At 36.9% G+C, this 25647-nt stretch overlaps 2 protein-coding genes across 2 annotated transcripts; both read right to left on the bottom strand.

Annotated features, from left to right (window-relative positions):
* Positions 1 to 1352: 1352 nt before the first annotated feature.
* On the bottom strand, positions 1353 to 4175 carry LOC111692389. The gene is made up of 2 exons (XM_023456379.1): positions 3269 to 4175; positions 1353 to 3148 (listed from the first exon to the last, which is right to left on the bottom strand). Exons 1-2 carry the CDS (start codon positions 4173 to 4175, stop codon positions 1353 to 1355), a joined length of 2703 nt encoding a protein of 900 aa, XP_023312147.1.
* Positions 4176 to 4307: 132 nt separating this feature from the next.
* On the bottom strand, positions 4308 to 5496 carry LOC111692390. The gene is made up of 2 exons (XM_023456380.1): positions 5419 to 5496; positions 4308 to 5166 (listed from the first exon to the last, which is right to left on the bottom strand). Exon 2 carries the CDS (start codon positions 5058 to 5060, stop codon positions 4308 to 4310), a length of 753 nt encoding a protein of 250 aa, XP_023312148.1. The 5' UTR covers positions 5061 to 5166; positions 5419 to 5496.
* Positions 5497 to 25647: the final 20151 nt, after the last annotated feature.

The raw sequence follows: 25647 nt of genomic DNA on the forward strand, positions 1-25647 counted from the left end.
TCTAAGTATATATTTTGTTTTCTTATAATGCTTACTAACTCTTCGGCATTCATTTCACGATCTATGTCCAATATTTTAATGCTAGGATTTCTCAAATCAGGGGAAATAATATTATAAGTTTTACCTAATTTCGTTTCTGCTGCTTGTTTCACTTTAGCTAGCTCTTCCTTCGTGTTACATTTTATAATTACACCGCCTTCTTTTAAAGTTTTAACATCTGATATGCCAACTTCCAGTGCAGTAGGACCTACAAGACTTTGAATCGTTTCTAAAGTTTTCTTTCCATCTTGTTTGCTGGACTTAGGTTTTATAATCACAGCTTCTCTTGCAACGTTCGCATAGCTCTTTTTATCAATTACAATTCACTTTTCAAATCATTAATTTCATTTCTCAAGCCCCACAGATGTTCTGCTATTATAGAACACGCAGTACAAAACCATTTTACACCCTTACATTTCAAAATTGTCTCGTATTCATTAGATTGCATTTCCAGACATTTCACATGAAAACTCAATTTACATATTCCAGAACACTTTAATAATGATTCTTTAGACTTCTTCTTACATTTGCAACAGGGTTCATTCATTTTCACTATATATTATTATTGGTGCAAATAGTCTACACCACAATAAACGAAAAAGTTAAGATTAGCTCCGCAAAGCAAAAAGACTTATGTTATCAGCTGACTAAGAGTTCATAGTTTTGATATAATCAAATGTCTAATTAACGAAAAGTTCTTTAATTCCTCCACTACACGACACTGTCTCCAAATAATAACTTCACTTAAATCACCAAATTTCAATTACTATTTCAGTAGTTAACCATACAATAACGATAATTAAGTTCTACAACATTCATGCGTGGTATTGGTGTGTTTTGTCTCTTGTCTCTCCGTAACCTTCACGGTTACTCATGGATACCCGTCGGGTATCCTTGGGTAACCGTCATGGGTATCCATGGATAACCGTCACGGTTACCCATGGAAAACCGTCCGGTAATCATGGGTAACCGTGACGGTTATCCATGGATACCCGTGACGGTTTCGGTGTTTAAAGCCTCAGAGAATTTATTTTAAAAATGTAAATGTAAAAATTGTGGCAAAATGTATTGTAATGTTAAGTATAGATATAGTTAATTACATCATACGAGTATTTCCAATCGTTTGAGTTGTAAGTTCTGACAAAAATTAACTTGATAGACGTGATAATCTCTACTATTAGTATCTCAAACACACAGTTACGAGGAAATATAAAACACAGGCGTTGTAAATATATTTTTATTAAATAAATTACACATTCTACATTCAATAACAGGTTGCATGTATTCCTTAGCATCTGGAACTTAAATGAGCTTTATTCTTCCATAATACAGTAGTGGCCCCATGGTAAAGTTTCATACGACCCCTTTATCAAATAGCGTGTATCGTCGTGCGGACTCAAAGCTATTTTTTCCTGGGTCATTGTGAAGACTGCATGATTTTCGGATTTTATTAAATTTTGTCTGATATATTTATTTTTAAAATTATCGACACACTCGAGGTAATCCTCGAGCGTGATGATGTTTTTGATTATAGATTTTTTTATATCCTTGATCTTCTTTGTTAAAGCCATGTCATCGTCAACAGCTCGTTTAACCATATACATTTTAGATCTAAGACCTACGAAAAGTTCCATAGGGACACCATTAAACTCATCCTTCATCATACCCAAGACTTTTTTATTGACTTGAGGGATGTTATACCTATTGTCAGGGGGGTAGTCCGATGTGTCGAAACGGGTATGACAGTCGCGATGCATGACTTCATAGACATCTTTATCGATGATTTCATATATCAGCGAGTCGGTGTCGGTATAAAGGACTGAGCAGTCGTTACCAAACTCGGGCACCATATAATCATAGTGAAAATCAAATATGGTGGTTTTGGCCAGATCCAAAATCGACATACCAACGTATATCGGTTTGTTGAAGAAGACCTCGGTCTTATTTAACTCAATAGCCACCAAATTCTCATCGAAAATTGTGGCTGCCTTGAACTCTGGCTTCGCGATTAAGGCCTCCGCGCCATAACGCCCCTCCCATTTATTAACCAATTTCACTATGGAGTGTTTTCTAATATTTTCCATCGTTTTTCCGAACACAGCATTATTCATAAGCTTAAATAAGTTCTTTTCAAACTCGTTTTTAGCTGTCTGACGTAATGCTGTATTCAGATCAATGTAAGACTTAAGCCATGGAGACTGTTTGAATTTCAATACGCGGTGAATTTTCGTAAGCTTAAGACCATGCTTTAATGCTTGTTTTAAAGCTCTATAGTGAATAACGTACCGCGTCTTATTATGAAGGGTGGCTAAAAGTTTAAAATTTTTACATCCGGGAGGAGCGCTATGTTCGGGGCAGAAAGGTAAGTCGCGATGTAAGTCATGTAAATGAACCGGATATTCCAAGTCAACCTCAAGCAAATACCCTTCAGGAGAAGTATCGGATACGTTGGTGACGTCGATGTTGGAATCTACCCACTCGAACCCGCCGTATGGCAAGTACTGGCTCATAGCCCAACCGTATTGATTGTTGATATCAAAATATGTTAAATACTTTACCGGTTTACTCGGGTCGAAATTTGGAAGATACTTGTTGTTTGCTACGCTTTTTCGCTTAGAACATTGACTTAGCCCTCCGCGAATTCCCCGTTCGATAAACATTAACATATCGATATCGGTCAAAAGTTCTAATGTCTGGCGTGTCTTAAACAGCATACTGTCCCAGGTGTATCCAGGTAGGGTGTAGTAATTAGCCGGATCAAGACCGTATGTCTTGTGGCAACTGCTGCGAAACTGCTCAAACACGTCAGCCAAAAGTAAAATGTCCGTTTTCATGTATAAGTCCGTGTACTCACCTAAATTTTGAATTTTGAATGTATTCCAAACTTTTTGCGCGTGCGCGAACTGTTTAGACGAAATGTTCTTGTCCTCTAAACGGTTATAAAAGTGCGGCTGTTCCGGCAGAGACTGGATATTAAATTTAGCAAAGCTATCCATGAAGTCATACGGATACACCCCCTTTTTCGTTAATAAATTAAACTCATCGTCGGCTAGTTCAGAAAACTCTGATTTTAAATTTGGAAACTCGGTCAAGTATGATGATAGCGTATCTAATGCGGAATTCATGAAACGGAAAGAGTCAATAAACCGGAATTTAATTAAATTTTGATCTAAATTTTTTGTGAAAGAAATGTATTTTTCCTTTGTTATCGGAAGTACATCAACCCTACCCGGCAGGTCATTCGCGATATTTTCCAAAATAAAGTGGGCATCGTACCCGCTCAGGTTGTGAAAGACAACAGGTATAACAACCCCATTCTTGTAATTAATGTTACACGCGTTGTGCGCGGCGCCCCTGTAGTTATTTTCCAGAGACAAATGAAAATGGTCGCGGACTTTAACGTCCTCTGGCTTAAACGGCTGTTCACAGATGTGGCAATGAGTGGCTTTATGAAATTCAGCTTCTTGCGCTGACGTCATGGAAATATCGTAAGGGCATAAGAAAACCGTTTCTACGTCCTCGGCGAACGCAGACATTTCGTGAGCGAACCAAGACATGCAGTCCTCACCCCTATACGAGCGATAAAAGGATAATGATGGATCGTATGAACACTTTACATAGTAACCCACTGCTGCAGGCACATGACGTTGGTACTTGTTGCCGGAGTCCTCCTCTTTAAGGATACTCTCGAGGTCGGCGTACACAACAAACGGCACTTTTTCTTTATTTTTATAGTTTTTAAATTTTAGGTCTTTTTGATCTTCCGTAGGTAATCGCACCCTGCAGTCATTCTGATTTTTGCAGTCGACATAATGGCTGGCTAGTCTTTCCGCGGATGAAAAGTAGTGTAGGCATCTGTCACAGAAGAATTTTTTAGCGCGATTTTTGCTAAGTTGTGAAGAAAGCAGATGGGAAAGGTTTTTTATCCATACGTAATGGTATCTCACAGATGTAGTACTCCCATCCTCATCATCATATTCATATCTATCCTGTACCAACAGTAAATTGATGTGTTTATCAACTTTCCTTCTGGTTAGGTACGTGGGGTAGGTGTTGAATTTATTCTTCATCTTTTTAAGTATGTAAACGTTAACCGATACCCCGTTTCGTTTCTCAAACCTGGGTATCTGCTTCATGGTCATTGGAAACTGTATACCCGTCAAGCTGAGTACCGTTGAGGGTAAGATGAAGTCCTATCGGGGTGAAGAGTATGATCAACAACAGGATACAAGGCCGATGTCACCGCCCACGCAAAACAAGCGTCGTCATCATGCGTTGACGCATGCCCGTTTCTTCTTAATTGATGTGGGTAAGTCGATGTACGATGACCCCATCTGTGGTGTGAACTTGTTTATGTTGATTCCCAAGTTGGTTATGGAGCTCAACGCCCAGCCGCTATCACGCTCTTGGAAATCGTCGAGCTCCGTAGAAATCGGTATCACTACATTTTCGTGAAACCATGCCTCCAGATTGGTGTCTCGATAAATTGGTGAATTCTTAGTCGTGAAATATTTCGGCTCCTCCAGAATCCTGTCGGCTTTCTGAAGCCGAAACTGTCCGCCGAACACCGAGTTGACCTTCACTGCCTCTTCCTTCTTCAACGCGTTAGCAATGCGTCGCTTGAAGAGTGCGAAGCTGTCCTTGAGGAACTCCTTGGGGTCCTTGTGTTTTAAATTGCTTATTACGCCTGTGCGGATACGGCTATCGAAAGCATTAGCCGAATCATCCCAATGGACGCGATCCCGCGATGTTTGTTTGCGGCTGGGGTTATGTCCTAAACCCATCTTCTTTATGGACTTAAACTGGCATCTAAAGGATTTTATTTGGGCCAGCTGTGTCAATAGATGCTGTTTTTCACCGACTGTCTTGACAGTTTTCAACTGATCTTTTATATTTCGCACAGCTTTCGTACACTGCCGAAGTCCTTCCATCGCGGTTTCTTCAGTATAAGATTTTTTCAGAACGCCGAGTAGGGCACATATTTGGTAGCACAAATACTTCAGAATATCTGATGCAGCCATGATGCTATCACTTCAAAGACTAATGATAAACTGATTAGAAGGCGGTAGGAGACGCGTAGTTATTATGTTTCAGCTAACTAGTGTCGGTGAGATATAATTTTGATGCCTGAAAAGAGGTCACGTGATTAAGATGTGTTTGATTAAAATAGGGTGTATATTCTCACAAAAAATTTCAAAGTATATGAAAAAATTTTGAAAGTGAGTAAAATGGTTAGATAGTGAGCGCTTTCTACCTACTAGGGGGCAAGCATATCATCGATCGCGAACAAATGGAAAAAATCGATGAAACCCACTATCTTATTGCATTAATCAAGACGTTTAATTTGATGTGCGACACGCCATATTTTAAAAAACTCACCTTTATTGAAGACGTTTCAACACCTTTTTAAAAACTGATAATTATTTCAAATATGATAACAGCGCGGAGAGAGATAAGTCTCAAGACAGCGTACTGATAGATAAGCACGAAAGAAAATACCAGATATACCGATGTATCCGGCTTTTATACTCCGCTGATAATCTCGAAACCTTCTCCTAATCTCGAACCTGTCCCTAACGGCTGATATCTAAAAAAGGCCTCTTAAAGTTTATGTCTTTGCCATTAGAATCAGTGTTAAATTCCGCCTAGTATGAAACGTTTTCGTATTTAAAATTTAAATCGAGACACAAGTTGATAATAATGTCTGCTTGAAAGATGCCGAAAACACGTGTCACCTTATGCGCGTAGTAAGTTACTAACTAGCTGAGACATGTCGGTACTTGTTCATTCTTCGCTGATCTGTTGAGGTGTACGGAGGTGGTGCTTGCGAAGCTAAGAAGATGGTAATTTGGGTTGGTGGTCGACTTTCTTCCTCACGTTAGCGTGACAGGTACCGCTTTCATGCGGGAGAGTACAACCCTTGGCGTCTGTAATACCAGTCCTAATAAGATAAGGGTTGTCGCCTTCAAGGGGTATGTATAGATAACGCTTTCGTTTGTGCGCATACGTGCGAACATATTTTTGTGGAATTGAGTTGCCGGGGGCTTCCAACTAATTATTGTGAGGCCCCCCTATGGCTATCAAAGAACCGCCCCCACCCCATTACCTGCCTCTGCAGCCGCCCTCTGGACCCGTTTGCCGCTTTCCCTTAGCCAAACTGGTAAGTTTTTGTATTTTTTTTTAATTGTTTCAAGTCGCAAATTACTAATTATTTTATGAAAAATTATTTTATGTAGAAATTACGCCAAAACTGTACTTTACGTACTGTATGTAGAAAAATTATTAAAAATTAAATGTCATACTGTACTTTACTAAAAAGTAGAAAAATTACGAAATATTAAATATAGAAAAATTTAGTCTTATATTTAAAAAAGATTTACTCTTACGCCTGAACCGGAGAATTCGGGGCAGCACTTTCAGATGCAAGATGACGTCAAACTGAACTTTAATAAAAAACAAAAGAATTATTTATTAAAAATTATTTATGTGAAAATTAAGTCAAAACTATACTTTACTAAAACTGTACTTTAATAAAAAATTACATATAGAAAAATTAAATATGGAAAAATTATGAAAAATGACGTCAAACTGTACTTTACTAAAAAAATAGTGGCAAAAAATTATTTTATGAAAAATAAAATCTGAATATTTTTAATGTAAAGGGTCAATAGTAATTTTTAATTGTAAGGAAAGACCCTATAACATTCAATTATGTTCTAAGTCGCAACGGATCTGTTTAGTTTGAAACACTGCCGTCGAGATGTTTGAATTGCGCTAAGAGTATGGTACCGAACAATTATATTTTGAATTTGCCCTAACCACAAGACAGCCATTTTTATCGTTTCGATAGCCCGAAGGCCTTTCGCGTTCACGGGCGGATTTAAGTTTTTCGCGTGTGGCTGAAACCTTTTTTCGTTGGCAAGGAAAAATCCAATGATTACCCTTAGGTAATCGTTTAAGATAGACCCCTACACGACACGGGTACCGTATCAAGCCAGCATATTTAATTGTGTATTGAATCGGTACAACCGACGCGATCTGAAATGCAGAAAAATCTAGCAACTCACCCTTCGTTTGCCTTCTTTCTTCGTGTCTCTGTTATCTTATTTTGAACTTCATGCCTCTGTAGCCGAAATTCATGCCTTTCTGTCCTGGTTAGACTTTCAACTGCCTATAAAATTAATGCTTTAAATTTTTAGCCGCCATTTTGTTGTTGAATAATTTGTAACTTTTTATAAAGACCCTGTAGCTATTGTTTTTGCTCAACTGCTAAAATAACACCCTGTATAATACTGGTTTTAAATAAAAAAAATTTTAATCTGATTTTGGTTTTGATTTTTTATGATTCTAGTAAATTGCTTTATCTTTTTTCAATAAAGATTCGTCTAATTACTGTTTAATTGTTTGCGGGTCATTTTTTCAGTTATTATAATAAAGCCCTGTATTTAATTTTCGATTAGTTAACGTTTATTGCGATTAAGTGATTTTTTCTGTATTAATAAGCTGTTTTACCAGCTAAATTATAGTTTTTAGAATGTTAATATGTTTTGAGGATTTTTTAGCTTGTTTTCCTGTTGAAATAAGCCAATATTTTTAATTATAGAAGTTTTCTTTACTATGAAAAATAATTATAGTTTAATATTAATGCTTGAAATATGATTTTATTATAAATAAGCTATTTTAACAGCTAATTATAGTTTTTAGAATACGTGGGCTGTGTATTAAAACTGAAAAATAATCTGAAATGATGAAATATAAAGCAACTTACCCTTCGTATGCTTTGTTTTTGGTTTCCATGTCTCTGTCATTCTGTAGCCAAAACGCATGCCTTTCCAATGCTGCTCTCTCTCTCTCTCTCTCTCTCTCTCTCTCTCTCTCTATCTTTCCGCTGTCTATAAAAATAATAATATAAAAAATAATTCTTTAGATTTTTAGCCACCATCTTGTTGTTAACTAATTTGTAACTTTTATAAAGGCCCTGTAGCTATTGTTTTTTCTCAACTGCTAAAATAACGCCTTGTATAATGGTGGTTTTAAATAGAATTTTTCTTCGATAGATAATAAACGTGTAAGTGAATTTGTTTAATATACCACTAATTTTGGTAGCTGGTTTGACTGTTTTAGAATTTAATGCTAATATTTTTAGTTATAGAATTTTTTACTATGAGAAGTAATTGCCGTTTAAGATTATAACTGCTATACAAAGCTACGTTTTTAACTGAAAATGTGTATATAGACTTACCTTTCTTTATCCAAAAGGATACACACAAAAAGCACCACTCACTATAATAATCCGAGAAACTTTTAACAAAAAACAAGCAGAGCAGACTCGTTGATTATATGACTAATTATAAAATTGATTATTAACAGTCTTAGCCAAGAAAAGCCGCATAGTGCAGTGACTGTAGTTGATATCGCCAGAACAGGCCACTGGTTGTTTTGCTGAGACAGCAAAGGTAGCTGTGCTAGCGTTTGTTGACTTGGTTTTCTTATCACACATCTAAGGGGAATAATTTCTAATACAATTTAAAAAATAAAAAGAATTTGCCATTCGGCTTTAATACGAACTTAAGAAATATATATGAACATTTAAGACGAAGAAGGATTGACCCTTTCTGTTCTATTTTAACATACATTCCTAAAGTAAATTCCAGTAAATATTTTTAGCCGTAGTTTGTAATACTTAAATATACAGGCATATTTATTAGACCCGCGCTCCACTTGCAACGCCATCTACGGATACACGCTCGGCCGCGTTATAAACTACTATTGTGAAATGAAAATCGCGGCTATTGTCTACGTCACCGTTCGATCACGTTTGGGGCCTGCGGTGGCGGGCGAAGCCCTATACAATTTAGGTATACCTACGCGGGGATACACGCGGGGCACAATACTCATGTCTGCGTGGGGAATCCTACATACATACATACATGGAGATACCTGCATGGGGCTTAGGGGCAAAGTCCTAGATGGGGCAAAGCCCTAGGTGGGGGTCCAAGGTGACTACATTTTGAATTTCCCACCAAAAATGCTGCGCTCTGATTGGCTGGCAGTGAAGGGGAGGAGGAAGGGAAAAGGAGGAGGAATGGGGGTAAAATTCGTCAAAAATGACCAGGATGAACCTCCATAAGAAAATACATGGGATTTTGGCTCCATAGAAACATAGCCTATCTACTGATAGAAGTTCAACACTTCGGCGTCATGTCGGATACAAGCACGATGAAATCTACTATACTTGGGTAGAGATCGTGAGTGTTTTCTTTTTGTAAACTTTTGCGCTTCTTCTTATTCTTTCTTCTAGCGCTTCGGGTAACATCATGATGGGCATTGATTCCGAAACCTCGGCCTCAAAGCTCAAAGGCATTCCTTCCCATTCCATTTATTTAGGTTTTTTATGATTTCTACGAAGCTGGATGCAGTTGCGGTCTTTTATAGAGTATTAAATACTCCCTGGGGTATTTCAGTTCGACCTGAGGGTAACGAGGGTACCACAGAGAAGTCGCTTCTGTATGCAGTGGATTATCTCCTAATTCCCATACCTTGCCCTTGGATTTTGATCCATTGTTTCGATGGAGTCCACTCATGTTGGTTGACGTAACGCGGGTAGTTTTATATACCTCCTGGGCTACCTTTTTATAAAAGTCGGGATTTCAACTATTATGTCCCTTTCATTCCTTTTTTTCGATTTTCTTCTCTACAGGACGTTTCAATGTTTATTTTGGCACCCTTCAGGAGTCAGTTTCGGCCTTGCCGGAGCTATATCTGGATACCTGTTCACCTTCAGTGAATAGTTTCGGTGGTGTGCAGACCATATTGTACTATGTTTGTAGGTTATCGATTTATGTTCTTGTGGCCTATTATTGTTATTAAAAAAAAGAGAGAAAAAATTTTCTTGGAAATTTTTTTCTTTTATCCAAGTAAGGGGGGGATTGTTACGGTCTTATTTTGCTTTAAACGATTTCGATTTAATATAACCTGGAGTACTCTGTGATGTCAGTGGGTTTAGTAATTTTGTTTCGCGCAAGTTGGTAGCACTGTCAAATTTATTACCGGCTCGACTGGAAGGTGATTGCAAAATCGACCTTATCGACCGATGCACGATTTTGACACCGTCGACTATCTGCTTTTGGCTGTGGTATTTTTGGAGATTATTCTAACCATCCATTGTGGGATTTCATATCACAGGCTGTAAAATAACTCTCGGAATATTTGGAAGTACCGTTACCGTGATATTGAGATGTTGCAGAGAGTTTTCGTTTGGATGTGAGAGACAGTTTTGAGCATCGTGTTTTGTGGTTATGTCATGAGAAATTACCTCGTGGAAACCTTGTGCGGAAATTAAGACCCATCTCGCATTGCTGTGAAGTCATTTATAGGAAGGAAACCCTTAGAAATAAGGTAATTGTCTTTTAATAGCCATCTTATATTCGTAAGTGTGCATGTCGATTTTTTTTATTTACTCGTACTGTAATAGGCTAAAACATTCTGTCCTCTACAGGGTTTTTTTTTCTTTACGGGAGAATTCCGTTTGGGAAACTATTCGTCTACGAGACACCGTGGGTTCGTCTGGCTGAGGTGCTTCTCCGCCCTCACGTCTCCGTCAGGCATTGTAGCATACCTACCTGGAGTTTCTTCGTTCCCCACCAAGGTCGTCCTGCTTCGACATCGTGTACCACCATCGTCTGCCGTTTACAGAGGTCTCCGCAGGGAGAGAGCCCCACTACGTACAGGCGAAACGATAAGCATATCCTTTTATTTAAATTAAACGTTTGATCTACCGTACCTCCTGTATATTGCTGTATTTTATTACTGTATGTATCACTGTGTTTTATAACTGCGTACTGTGTTTATCTGCATTTGAATAAGAGGTGACAGTCACAGAACCTTGCCTATATGTAAACCATGTTGTAGCTACAATAGGGGTAAAAGTGTTTATAGCTTGTAATTTTCTTTACGCTCGGACTGTACATTCTACTGGCAGGCCTTGTGCCTTAGCGTTAGCCAGTCACCTTGATCGTGTCATAATTCACCTATAGCCTTCTGTAACCTGTCTTGTCAAATGCAGTAAGATAAGAAAATCGTCCACAAGCAGGGATATTACATATTTCAACGTGTAAGCAGTGAATTGGTATACTTTGCTATATTTTTATTAATGCAGTAATATAGTATTTTAGAGTAGATTACGCGTGTTTTATTGCACGGAAGGAACTATTTTCGTCCGTACTAACTTTTCTGGTCACAGCTCATATATTCAGTAATAGTAGTAGTAGTTACATCTTTTTCTGAGCATTTGGCAGACTATCGCCTTAAACGCCCTGAGAATCAAGATCTAAGCTACCCTGTACAGTAATCTTAGTCGGGTAACGTTTGTACAGGGGCGAGATCTTGCTGCCGTGCACTGTTGCCCAGAGATTTCCGTAGAGGGGTTTTCCACCGCTTCCACCTTTCTCCCCCCTTCTTCCTTTTTATAACCATCACGGCAGCACGATTCAATTGGCCATAAAGATCATCTTTCGTGACAGTACGTTATAACATTTTTCATAAAAATATCATAATCAATAGATATCTGAAATATACAGAAGCCTCTGGACAGTTCGAGCTTCAACGCAATTTTTTTAGACACACTGTGTATAAAAACCAATTTAAACAGTAATTTTTTATTCTTATCGGAAGATTTTATAACAAAAGCACAAGTAAAATACAACCTTAAGTAAAAAGAAAAATTTTTAGGGAACCCTTCTGATATTCGAACCGTTGACCTTCGGGTTACAAACGATACACTTTTACCGCTGAGCTATTTCAATTCCCGTTCATTAACCGAAGTAAACAACATTTTCGTCACGTTAAAATTGTATTTTTCTGCCATAAAATCGTTGGCGATAGACTGGGAACGATATAGAACTTAGAAATAACAGCCTGTCGCCTTACTGGTGCCGCGGGGAACTTCAGAATCGGAAAATTCAATTTTGACAATTCTGACGTTTCTACCGCGGTGACAGTTTGTTTCAAAATATTCTTAATCTCGTCTTAAATTTTGGTACGTTTGACCTAATAAAAGTTGAGGGCGATATAGATGACAGAACGATGCGACATAGCACCTGAAAAGCGTCCCAGTAGCGGAAAGGGGACGTCGCAGGGTCGCGGGAGCTGCTCATACGCAAAGAGAAAAGTTCCCGCTCCGTCTCGAAACAAAGCGCGAGTACTGGCTGTATCCCTGAAGAAAAATATGACCCCGCGAAAATAGCGTTTTCGTCAAAATATTCCCGGCTTTATAAAATTATCGGGGTCTCGCGAGAGAGACGCAAGATGCAGACCCGTTTTGAAAAGCTAATTTCGGCGTTAAAAAGTAAAAAATACGCCTACAACACGGAGAAAGGACTCGCACGTAAAACCTAATGAAATTTCCCGATCACTCCCGGGAAAAAAGACTTTATTCGGGGAAATCGACTCCAAAAGGCTTCCGATGGTAGGCGTTCCCGCGGCGAGTCGCGCAGACGCCCGGGAAAACGGAAAATTCACTAAGACGGCAAACAATTGTTATCAAAATACGACGTTTGGATAAAAGAAGGAAGGCACGGACTTCGCCCCCCGCCGCGAGCCGGGAAAGCCTTTGTGGTAGGAAAATACACCTTTTTGGGGGGCGGGTGTGCGAGCGAGAGTTTTACACGTTTATATATATATAATAAATAGATAGCCCTCCTAAAGGTGAATTCAGCGATATAAGGTTATAACGACTTTTTTGTCATAGTTGTCAAAAAAATTGTCTTTTATGTCGTACTGACGATTATTTCAAACAATCATACTTTACTTCCGTACTTTAAAAAACATATCTACTCTTTATTAATCTTTTTCTACTTACTTTAAAGCTTTTTTTTCAAAAAAAAACACATCGATAAACACAGAAAATTCACCAGAGTACTTTAGGTATAACGTGAATCGTTTTAGTTCTAATTCATTTGTTGTTAAATTATTTTGAAAAATGGTTGTCCGTTTAAGCGAAAAATAGAGCATTTAAATTTAGATAAGATAGATAATAAGAAATAAAATCCGTAGTCGACACAGGAGGTATATGACTTATTTTACTATAAGTTAGAGAATTAGTCGAGCTATAAGTATCCAAAAAATTTAAAGAAATCGGAAGTATAAAAGATTTACCTGGATCAGGAAGGCAAAGAACGGTAAGCGAAAATGACCGTCAAAATGTGATATTCGCCGTCCTCACTCATCCATTAGATCTATCTCAGCCGACTTCAACTTGTTGAAGTCCTCAGTTCACAGAACTCTGAAGTCTCAAAAGTGGCATCCTTACAAAGTTAACGTTTTGCAAGAATTATGGGGAGATGACACAGACAGAAGATTAAAGTTTTGCGAGGGAATTAGAAATTTATTTGAAAGACAACCCAACTTAATAAATCACATAATTTTCACTGACAGGCAAAATACTAGGTTTTGGAGCCCAGAAAATCAGCATTGGATGCAAAAAAAAACATACACAATGTTGATTTTGGTTTTATGTTAGTTTTAATTTTAGTTTTATTTTAATAAAAGTACCAAGACCCACAACTGTGTTGAAAAACTTTTACATTCTAACCTTATTCTTTTGTAACAACTGAACAATGTTCTACACTGAACATGGAACAACAGAACTGGCTAACTATTCACAGTCAGACCCAACCAAAAAAATTATTTGTTTTGTTGTGCTTACTTCTAACACCTTCTCCAATGTTTAGGTTAGGTTGACCACATACAAAATACAATAAATAATGTAACACTACTATACACACATACATTGTTTTTTGAACCTCTGAAATTTCACAGTTCCAAGAGGTTTTGTTAAAGTATCTGCAACTTGATTTTCAGTAGCACAGTATTTTAAGTTGACTATACCTTCATATACCTTTTCACTTATGAAATGGTATCTCACGTCTATCTGTTTATCTATTAAACTGACCGTTTTTTATTATTGTCATTGCATTTTGATTGTCCACCATCAAGTCTATCTCGATATCGTCACCAGTAAGCTCATCAATCACTGACTTGATGTACAAAAGTTCTTTCACAGTGTCAGCTGCAGCTATATACTCCGATTCAGTACTTGAATCTTCTGTTCGTTGTTTCGTTTAGGTCTTCTCTGGTACCACCTTTGTCACCAACCTATTCATGGAGGAATTAGAAGAACGAGCAATAGAAGCAGCAAAATATAAACCACCTGAGATATGACGATGACACCTTTGTGTATGAACTCATAGCGAGGAGAAATTGCAGGAATTTTATTTCATCTGAACAACAGACTTCCAAAAATCAAGATCACCATGGAACTGGAAAAGGACCAACAGCTACCTTTCATCGATGTATGTATAAAGAAAAAACATGGAGGTGTAGGCTATACGGTACATAGGAAACCAACACACACGAACAGGTACCTACACGTAGAATCTCACCACCACCCATCGCAGCTACATTCAGTGATCAAAACACTAATGACAATGTCAGAACCACCACAAAGAAGAGGAAATTAAAAACGTTAAATTAGCCTTACAACAAAATGGTTTCTCTGGCAACAATACCAAGGGGGCTTTAAGACCTAGATGACACAAAGAACAGAAGGAAGAAGATAAACCAATAGCTCTCCTGCCATATGTCAAGGAAACTACCGACAAAATAAGCAGTTTGAAAGGAATATAAAATAGAAACCATTTTCAACACAGACAGGAAGATTGGCAATATGGCACCATCAGCCAAAATAAACATTCCTCTAGAAGACCAAGAAGTATATGAAGTTCCCTGCGGAGACTATGAAAAGACGTACATTGGACAAACTAATAGAAGAATTCAAACCCGGAAAAAAAGAACATCGGAATGCTCTCCAGAAAAATGAAAAAACCTCATCATTAGCTCAACATGCAAAAAACACTGGCCACCAGGTTGATATCGATAATATCAAGATACTAGCAAGAATGGAGCATAGGGCAAAAAGAATAATTAGAGAGGCCATCGAAATTGAAAACCATCCTGAAAATCTCAACACACGCGACGACACCCAAAGATTACCAACAGCTTGGAAACCTGTCCTGGAAACTAAGAAGATTAATAAACCAGTGATACGCGACGCCGAGAATAGGCCAAGCAGAACTCCAGCACCGTTAAACGTAAAACCCGTGACGCACAGCCACAAGAAGAAAACCATACACCGGAACGAAAGCTCATCAAGTGGACAAACATCTTCCTACTGAGTTATAACACTTAGGCCCCATTGGGCCCCTTGTGCATCCTCCCAGCGAAAGATCAGCTCTCCTGAGCCGTCAACCAATCTATCAAGGAGAAAAGTTCACTCGCAGAATACATGGAAATCTGTCTCGTTTCCCTGCTCACAGCCTCTACAGAGAGGAGTTTCGCACTCATATTGTATAGAGGCGTTTCTTTAGCCAACAGTGTCCGGTTTAAATACCTGATACCAGGCGAAGGCTTATCCAGGTAGGTACTTTTTGGGGTATCCTAAGAACTCCTTAGCAAATTGACAGCTGTTTATTTCATCCCACTGTGTTCTAAACTCTTTGTGGATGTTTTCCTTAATCATTTCAAAAAATGCTGACAACGAGAGCACACTGGAGGGACCGTGTCCAAAGATAATAAGTCCCTATACCCTTCTAACTAGCTTGTCAGCTTCTTTATTGCCATTGCACTAGTTGTGTCCCTTAACTCAGGATACAGATATGCTGTTGGTAGCTGAGGCCCAACAGCGCTTAGTGGCATTCCCATACCGATCTGGACATTACCTTCCGATTATGGAAGATCAGTACTTATTGCTTACTATCTGTGTAGATTTTAATACCTTTGCCCGTTATCTGCTTGCGGGCAATTTCTTTAGCATTTATGGTTATATCTGCCAGTTCCGCTTGTATTACAGTTCCTATTTGATCTGTTAGTGAAGATGTTAATGACACCATCACTGACGGTCTCCTCCCATTTTTGAAGAGTACCGTGTAGGGTTTGTCAAACACAAACTGAGGAGAAATGCTGTAAGTGCCTGCAGAAGAGGTATCTTTCTGACGGCATCATTCCATAGGCGACACCTGACTTCTCCACATCCTACTTTGGTTTAACATCAACATTTTTGAAGCAAAGCATAATTGTCCATCAGAGCCACCTCCTTTAGATAAATATCTAAGGATGGGAGTCCTCACCTGAGGTCCTCACCTCTATTGGTAACGTTGGTCCGACAGCGGCTGCTTTGTGCACACTTAAAGTACATATAATTTACTACTTTTGTGCACAGGGTTAGTTCTACAACTTAAAAAATGACAGAGTAATGAATTTTTTAAAAACACTGTTTTCCGCCATTTCCGGGTTTTCTTCATTTCTAATTATCCGATCGGATCGATCCACCTTTCGTTTTATTCAAATTTCGATTTTCTACAAATTGCTTCGTTAGTGGTTTTATAAACAAAAAACTAAAAAAATGCGTTTTTTGCATAAAAATGGTTATAACAAAATTAAATAATGGTAAATTGGAGAAGGAAGCATATAAGCATATATCTACAGACTGTCTTTTATATGATGGGGCAGTCTGTTTGCTACTAGTATTTTTGCCACAAACAAAACCTCTATTGATTGGCATAGCAAGCTACTCTTTGCACCTGGCTGAGCTTTTGTTTAGCTACTGTCTGTTATGTTTTTGACCACCAGATAACTGTTCCGTTTTTATATTACTTGTAAGTAAAAAATCGCTTCCCATACTATTATTTTTATTCTTCAGTTAAGGAAAAATTGAGTCACTCGGTATGTTAAAGCTGGGAAACAAATTTTGCATGCAGTTAATATAATGAAAAATTATTTATCTGGAATGTATACAAAATTAGTATATCCATTTTATTGGAAAATATAACAAAAAAACATTTTTTTTAATACTATTATGAGAAACCTGTAAATCTGTAAACAGTCAGCTGCTTTAATTCATGTAATCTAATTTCACGTTTTTGAATATTCAAATTAATATCACATCTCTAAAACAAGACATTTATTTTTAGGATCACGTCGAGGTTCAAGAGGAAGCAGTAACACTTCAGCGATATCTACCAAATCAAATAAGAGTCCACCTCAGGCACCGAATCTAAATTCTGTGACCACCCCGATGTTAGAAAATGTTACAGTGGAAGTTCAAGGACCGAAAGCCTAGCTCAGCTTCAGTACAAATATCATATTTCTAATTTGCACAAAATATTTTTATTTAAATATGCAAATGAAGAATAGAGGCAATGCTATTGTTTGCTAGGCATTTTGAATACTTCAATCTATTTACTAATTCAGTAGTAATAGTGATGTTAGGGACCAAAAGGTAGGATTTGCATTTTTGTCCAATTCACATCACATCACATTCACTTCAACATAATTATGTAAAAGAGTCAGTAAAATTATTTTAACTTCATTTAAAATTCACAAGAAACGTAAAAACATAAATTCTATTTATTGGCACAAGTTTATTAAAAATAATAGCACCAAACAACTTAGATTCTAGATTTAATACTTATATACATTTATCCGCTTCACTTAATTTATACAAATTAAGTTTGGTGGTAACAAAAATACTGGGAATATTTTGTGATACTACCAAAGAGAGCTGTGATTGTATGTTAGTAGCTAATAAAAACTATGATAGTCAGAAAGTACTGGGAAAACTTTTTGCCCATTTTAGTTTCCTTAAATGAAATCATAGAATGATATGTGTTTACCTAGAATACATATCTTTCTGCTTGATATCATCGAACTCTACATATGGTGTTCATACGAAGCAAAGCTACATCAGTAACATACAAAAAAAATGCTCACTAATTAAATATACCTCTAAAATTTCTATTTTTTAGTCTTAGATTTTATAATAATAGGGCTAAATTTTAGACAAAAATATAATTTCTTAACTAATAAAATAACCTTGTAATATTAAACACATGCAGGCTTACCTTTTGCTTTCAAAGAGAGTGAATATTATCTATAACCAGTGAGTGTTTAATATTAATCAAAAATTTATATTGTATTTAATTAGCTTTTATCTTTATACTCTTATACTATATACTTGTATTTTCGCTATACTGTACTTGCCAATACTTTTAATAAAATGCTGTTAAATGATATTTATGCTTTTCCTTAGAAAAGAGTGAGACATAATTTTTATATGAGTTATTTATATCAATTAGAGTCAGCCTAATATAGACATTTGTAGAGCTTACAAAATTTCTCTTGGAAAAGTGTTAGAAAAGTAAAATCTCTGATTTACTGCAATGGTAAATATCCGTTTTCTAAAAGTTTTCAATACCTGCTAACTGTCAAATATATGTCCTTGTCGTATACTCGTTAGTAAGTTCGTAAGTTGGTTGTTTACGTTTTTGTAACGATATAAAAAATATAGTTAGTGGGAATAAATAAAAGCTGTGCATCTATTTAATTCCACTGAATAAAGCTCCCTGCAATAGGTTATGGACCCAGTTACCAAAAAGGCAGAAAATCGGGTAATGCAATAGAAGGTAATAACCATAAAACAACTCGTTTAAAGTGCATAAAATAACAAAAAAAAACTTACAAAAGAAATACAAATAAAGAAAAAATAAAATGGGTGAAACTACAAATTCAAGCGTTTTAAAATTAACGGGGGATAATTGGCAAATATGGAAATTCCAAACAATGATAATACTAAAGAGCAAAGCTGTGTTTGATGTGGTAGATGGATCAAGAATTCAACCATCAACTGCAGGAGACGACCTAACAAAATGGAAAAAGGACGATGCTAAAGCACAGGAAATGCTAGTAACTCGCATGGACGAGGTACCACTAATTCACATACTGTCATGTGAAACATCTAAAGATATGTGGACAAAACTAAAAAAAGTACGATAAAAAGTCAGCGGTCAATCCACCTGTTACAACAAAGGTTTTTCTTGTTAGAATTCGCCTCGTCAGTATCTATATTTATTTCCAAGATAGAAGAAATTCAAAATAAGTTAAAAACGGCAGGCGAGGCTCTGTCAGATAAAATGGTAATTACAAAAATTTTAATGGCCCTACCTGAGCAATATCGCCACTTTAGATGGAGAGTGTACCGGTTGAAGGACAGACATTGGAAGAGCTAATGTCAAGACTACTCCTAGAAGAAGAGCGTATGAAATCACAAGAATCTACACAAGCTCTAGCTACAAAAGTTAACAAAGGAAATACAAAACGGTGCCATATTTGTTCTAAAACAGGACATCTAGCCTGAAATTGTTATTTCAGAAATAAAAACAAACAAGAAGGTCAAAGTAACAGCAAGGATAAAAAGTTTTGTACTCACTGCAAGAAGCCTGGCCATGAGATACAGAGATGTTGGTTCAAGAAAGAAAATAAGGAAAAGTCCAGTGAGAAAAAGAATAAAGAAGGAGAAAATGACACAAATGTCTTCATGGTCAACACAAAACAGTTAAAAAAAATGATTGGTGCTTAGATTCGGGAGCAAATGAGCATATGTGTTGGGACAGAAACATGTTTCAAGCCATAAATAAACTAAAAACCCCAAAAATGGTTCAAGTTGGAAACGGAGAAAAGTTAGAAGTAAAAGGAGTTGGAAACAAAACTATGGACATACAATGGTGAAAAACAGATAGAAACAATAATAGCACGGGTGTTGTATGTACCAGATCTCAAATTTAATTTATTCTCTGCAGGTTGTGCCTTAGATAGAGGTTACTACATGATGTCAGATAAGGAAAAATGTGAATTTGTAGATAAAACCGGCAAAACTAGGGCACTGGCTATAAGGATAAATAAATTATATAAATTGCTGTTCAGTACCCAAAAATCTACAGACTATGAGTTAGCAACAATGTGTACTACACAAATAAATAAAAGTAATACCTGTTCAGATGAGATTGACTTACAAAATCCAATATCAGAGTGTATGAAAGTTAAATCAATAGAGAGTATTCAAAATTAGCACATCAAAACATAAAACATGTCAGAGAAATACTAACAGAAAATGGAATAGAGTTTATCAATGTCGAAAACTTCATATGTGAACAATGTTTAGCAGGCAAGCAGCATAGACAAAGGTTTGAAAACAGCGAGTCAAGAGCTACCGATCCATTAGAACTAGTGCATGCAGATGTATGCGGACCTATGGAGACCGAGTCACTCGGAGGAGCCAGATACTTTCTACTGTTTAAAGATGACTATTCCTCATATAGACACATATACTTTATGAAACATAAACCAGAGGTAAAAAGCAATATTGAAAAATTTATATCTCTAGCAGAAAGAGAAACAGGATATAAAATGAAAATTCTAAGAACAGATAATGGCTTAGAATTTTTAAATAAAGAAGCACAAGAATTACTGGAAGGTAGAGGCGTCAAACATCAACGTACAGTGGCCTACACACCAGAACAAAACGGACGAGCTGAAAGGGAGAATAGAACACTTGTTAAAGCTGCAAGAAGTATGTTAAATGGGAAACAAAAGTTAGAAAAAATCTTTTGGACAGAGGCAATAAATACAGCTATATATACACTAAACCGAACTAGACCAAGCCACCAAAAATTAAAAACCCCTTATGACTTATGGCATAAGAAGAGAGCTGATATAAAACAGTTTCAAATTTTTTGCAGCAAAAAAAAGAAAAACGGTTAAAATGGGACACTAAGAACCTAACAGGAGTATTTTTAAGATATGGAGAAAATGTAAAAGGATACCGAATATATTTTCTAAACAAAAACAAAGTTGAAACTCACAGAGATGTCGTTTTCCTACCAGAAAGTGGTAAAATAATAGAAATAACAGAAGAATCGATAGTTACAGAAGAAAATGAAGAAAATTTGAATGAAGATAAAGAGTTTGAGGAAGAAAATGTAGAAATAAATAACGAAATAAGTGACAATGACTCCTATCATAATACAGAAGAAAGTGAAATGTCAGACTCTGGTAATGAAATAATATAATCAAGATATAACCTACGAAGAGAAATGAAGAAAAATACCAGATTCCAATACTATGAGATGGATATGGACAAAGTTCTAGTAACAATGAGTGATGGAGAACCAGTTTGTTATAAAGATGCGATCGCAAGCAGGGATACTAAGAAATGGAAAGTGATGTGAAAGGAAAAGCTGTTCAGTGTAAATGGGTATTTAAAAAGAAGAAGGACGAGGATGGTAATGTGATAAAACATAAAGCAAGACTAGTAGCAAGAGGATTCCAACAAACTAGTATGTACAGTTCTGATATTTACAGTCCTGTAGCAAAGTTAACCTCTATAAGAATTTTTTTAGCCCTGTGCAACAATTTTAATTTAAAAATTCATCAACTTGACGTTTGTAGCGTTTTCCTTAACGGTGATATAAATGACGAAGTATACATTTCCTTACCTAAAGGTTTTGATCAAAATACAGGAAAACTTACAAAGTTAAGAAAATCCTTGTATGGTTTAAAGTCGTCATCTAAAAATTGGTGCGAAAAATTTAATGATTTGATGTTAACACTTAACTTTACCAGATCAGAAAATGAATATTGCATTTATATAAAGACTACAGACAACTCTATGATTTTTATTTTGATTTATGTAGACGATTTATTGTTAGCTGGTTCTAACTTCAGAAGTTAACCAAATGAAACAAATTTTGAGTAATAATTTTAAAATGAAAGACTTGGGACCTGTAAGACAATTTTTAGGCATGTTAATTATGCAAGATTTATCCGAAAACAAAATAACTATAAATCAAACGGCATACCTTAAGAGTATTTTAAATCGTTTCAATTTAGAAAATTGCAAACCAAGTAATACTCCAGTGCAAGTAAATTTTAGGCATGATGAATTGAAACGTGAAAAATCCGAGACTCAAGAAATCGTGGTTGTCCGGTAAGTTGGTGTTTACGAAAACAGTCAACAGTTGCTCTGTCATCAACTGAAGCAGAGTCCATTGCGTTGAGTTTAGCAGTAAGTGAAGCATGTTGGCTTAGAAATTTAGTATTTGATTTTAAAATGGCAGACGATAACCTCTTAAGTGTTGTCATTTTTGAAGACAATCTGCTATAAAAGTTTGTAAGAATCCCGAATTTCACAAAAGACTCAAACACGTCGATATACGTTTTCACTTTATTAGAGACAAAGTTGGAGATAAAATTATCATATTGAAATATATTCCTACAAACTTGTAGATAGACTTCTTCACTAAACCATTATCTTTGACTGTATTTAATAATTTTAGTGACAAGTGTGGTTTAAGCCTATAATAAGAAATTTATCTTAAGATATGTAAATTTACCATTGAGAGTGTTAGAGAAATAAGATCTCTGATTTACTGCAATGGTAAATATCCGTTTTCTAAAAGTTGGCAATACTTGCTAACTGTCGAATATATGTCCTTGTCGTATACTCGTAGTAAGTTCGTAAGTTGGTCGTTTAGGTTTTTGTAACGATATAAAAAATATAGTTAGTGAGAATAAATAAAAGCTGTGCATCTATTTAATTCCACTGAATAAATCTACCTGCAATAAAAAGATAACACATTAAATTAGTTAAATATCAATTTCAAAGTAAATACAAACAGCAGTAAAATAATAATCTCATTTATATAATGCATGTTGCATTTTGACCTGCGGACTTCTTTTTGGATTGTAACAAATAACCTTTTATTTTCACTTTTTTACACTTGTAGAAGTTTTAAGTCAGCAAAGGCTGGTGACAACAATTTTCTAAGAATGGATATACTACGACGACGATGATAATAAATAAATAAATAAAATAAAAAAATGAAATCGTCTTTATTGTTTATAAAAAAGAAATTTCATATAAAAGGCGAAGTTATAGCCTCATGGCTACTCTTCCACTTACACCTGTAACGAGAGATTCTTCAGAAACGTTTAATTAGGCTAAATTTTGGTATATCTCCCCATAGCACTTTTAAGCAGTGTTTCACTACTAATAATCTTTTGATAGTACCCTGCATCTATATCTACAGGGTGTTTATAAATAAGTGCGAAATATTTTAGGGGGTGGTTGCAGATATTTTGTGAAAATACACGTAGGTCGAAATATGTTTCCAAGATACCTACAGTTTTAATTTGTTATTCATTTTTATTAATTATTTCAAAGAGTTTTAAAGATATTAACTCAAAATTTGAAAAACGCTTTGAAGGGATAAATGTGCATTTTTGCAGTGCTTCGAATATTTCTACTTGCACCAACGGCGTTCGTGCAAGAATGCCAGAACCTTTTTTATTAAAAAAATGGCACGCCACTGACTTTTTCCCGTTTTGATTATTTTTTAGAAATCCATCATCAATTCTGAGTGAAATTGATCTCCAAATTTTTTCGTAGGAAAAAAATAAAACATATTTTATTGCAAGTTGTGTATTTTTAATTTTTATTGATACTGTCACGGGACGCAAGAAAAATCCAACATTGCGCCCCGTGATTTCCTGCCAAGGGCCTTTTTGAACAGCAGGCTGCGGCGCACTCGACGTTCAGTCCGCAGTCCGCCCGCTTTTTATTAAATAACCACCGTTGTAACCGTGCGCATGCGTCGTTTGCACCGCCGGTCCTTCCGGCACCTTCGTCCGGGTCTAATTCGTAAATCGGATATGTAATGCTACCTCCAGGAATGTTATTTGGTCGAATCCCACCGGGATTCTGGTCAACGGTCGTACCTACGACGGTGTCTAACTCCCCGACACCCTCGAATGCTCCTTCGAGAGATTCGGTCGTCGTTAAGGATTCCTGCAAGCGATCTTCTTAGATATCGCGAGAAGGAGGTAACGCACATGCGTCCCGTTGATTTCTTGAAGTCATTTTTTGGTAACAGTACAATAAAATAGGTATATATATATACGGGTTCACGAACCCCTATCTCTGAACAAAGTGACAACGGAACAATTTAAACTTAGTTGATGACTAATCAATTTGCTAGACTTTACTTGGAATTCACTCGATAGTGACAAACGATCTTTATAGTTCAAATAAAACCCGTTTTCGCTGAATCTCGAATACTGTCTTAGAAAGTTCAACTCTATTACTCGCGACACTACACTATTGTTCATAAAGTTCTGAATTTAACACAATATATCTATAGTCTCTCAAGTCTTTCTGATATACTCGTTCAATCTCGATTAAAAAAAAACCTTTTACACTTACCCAGTGTACTACAGTCTGCTCCGGAATAGCTCGGGAATCGTCCTTGTCAATAGCACTCACTCGGTTTTATAACAACGCTCTAGTCAATTTATTATTAGTCAGTTTACCACTAGATTATTTGGCTCTCATAGCCAATACTAATGTTTCTTATTTTCAGATATAGAGATACTACTATTTACTTATGTTTATTTTTTTCTTTCAGGTACTAAACTACTACAAAGTCAACGCTGAAAGCTGAAACCAACGTAGAAACTCTAACTAGCGTGGGTTTCGAAGCTCTCGAAGTCTGCTGAAAACATTCCGCGGCTCCGGTCTTAAATAATAGGTCGGACCGATAGGCCCCTCCCCAAAACGCCGTTTCCACCAATCCTAGGCTCGTATTTTCTGATACGTTCAACAAAACTAACGACTAAAATTTTCACCTCGCATTTCGCGGATCACGGTCGTCGTCGTCGCGAAACCGTGACACCACCCCCCTCCGGAGACGGCTAGTTATCCCTGATTACCTAGGCGTCTTTACAAAATCTTAATAACTAAAACATACATATTTACATATTTACAAAAGTACATTACGATTCTTTAGGGGTACAACCCTACAATAGGAACCTCGAAAAAGGACTTTGGAAACTGCTCCTCTTCCACGACGTCTTCCATCTCGATCATCGCACCCACTCTTTCGTCCCGCGGCACTTTCGACTTAATCGTCTGGCTAACAGGGTCCTCCACTTTCACCAAAAAACTCGAACTCGTGTCTGTAACAAACGGGGCCAGATTTAATTTACGGAAAGAAGGATAAAAGGATACTTCCCTTGTTTTGGTTGGTATCCAAATATCTCCTTCATTCCCTATCCTGCTTCTCTCCATTCTAGGTGCCGTCGACAGTGGTTCTCGTTGCATGTAGTACATCTTGGAAGTTCCAGGTTGTGGTGACATAGGTCTCTCAGCATGGGTAAGTATGTTCGACTGACGATTTGCGTTCTCTCTGGTTGGGCTTACACTTCTCTCTCTTTCCGGGCTTCTCATAACATTCTCGGAATCCGAATCGGGATATGCGAAACAATCCGATGCCGTTCCATCATTGGAAACTTCCGATTGTTGATCCTGTTCGATCGGTTCTGCTATATTCTCTTCAACCTCGTCTGGATTTAACATGACATTATCAGGTATTTCGTCTTCTTCGGGAATATGAAGTGGATCTCTTTCGACTTCTCTATCTTCTGGCCTATCCCTCCACGGTCTTAGGTCATCCACATGAAGTAGAACTATTGGTCCACCTCGATCTACCTCATAAACATTGAGTCCACAAACTCTAACTATCCGGTACGGTCCACTCCATGGCAATCCCAATGGTGTCTGCGTTCCTGGGTGGCACCTCACTAATACTCGGTCCCCCACTTGGAACTGGGATTCTCTGGATATAAATTCCTAGCGAATATGATTTGTCTTCGTCGCACACG

The sequence above is a fragment of the Anoplophora glabripennis genome, unplaced genomic scaffold (genome assembly GCF_000390285.2).
Source record: "Anoplophora glabripennis isolate ALB-LARVAE unplaced genomic scaffold, Agla_2.0 scaffold1442, whole genome shotgun sequence".
Lineage (NCBI taxonomy): Eukaryota > Metazoa > Arthropoda > Insecta > Coleoptera > Cerambycidae > Anoplophora > Anoplophora glabripennis.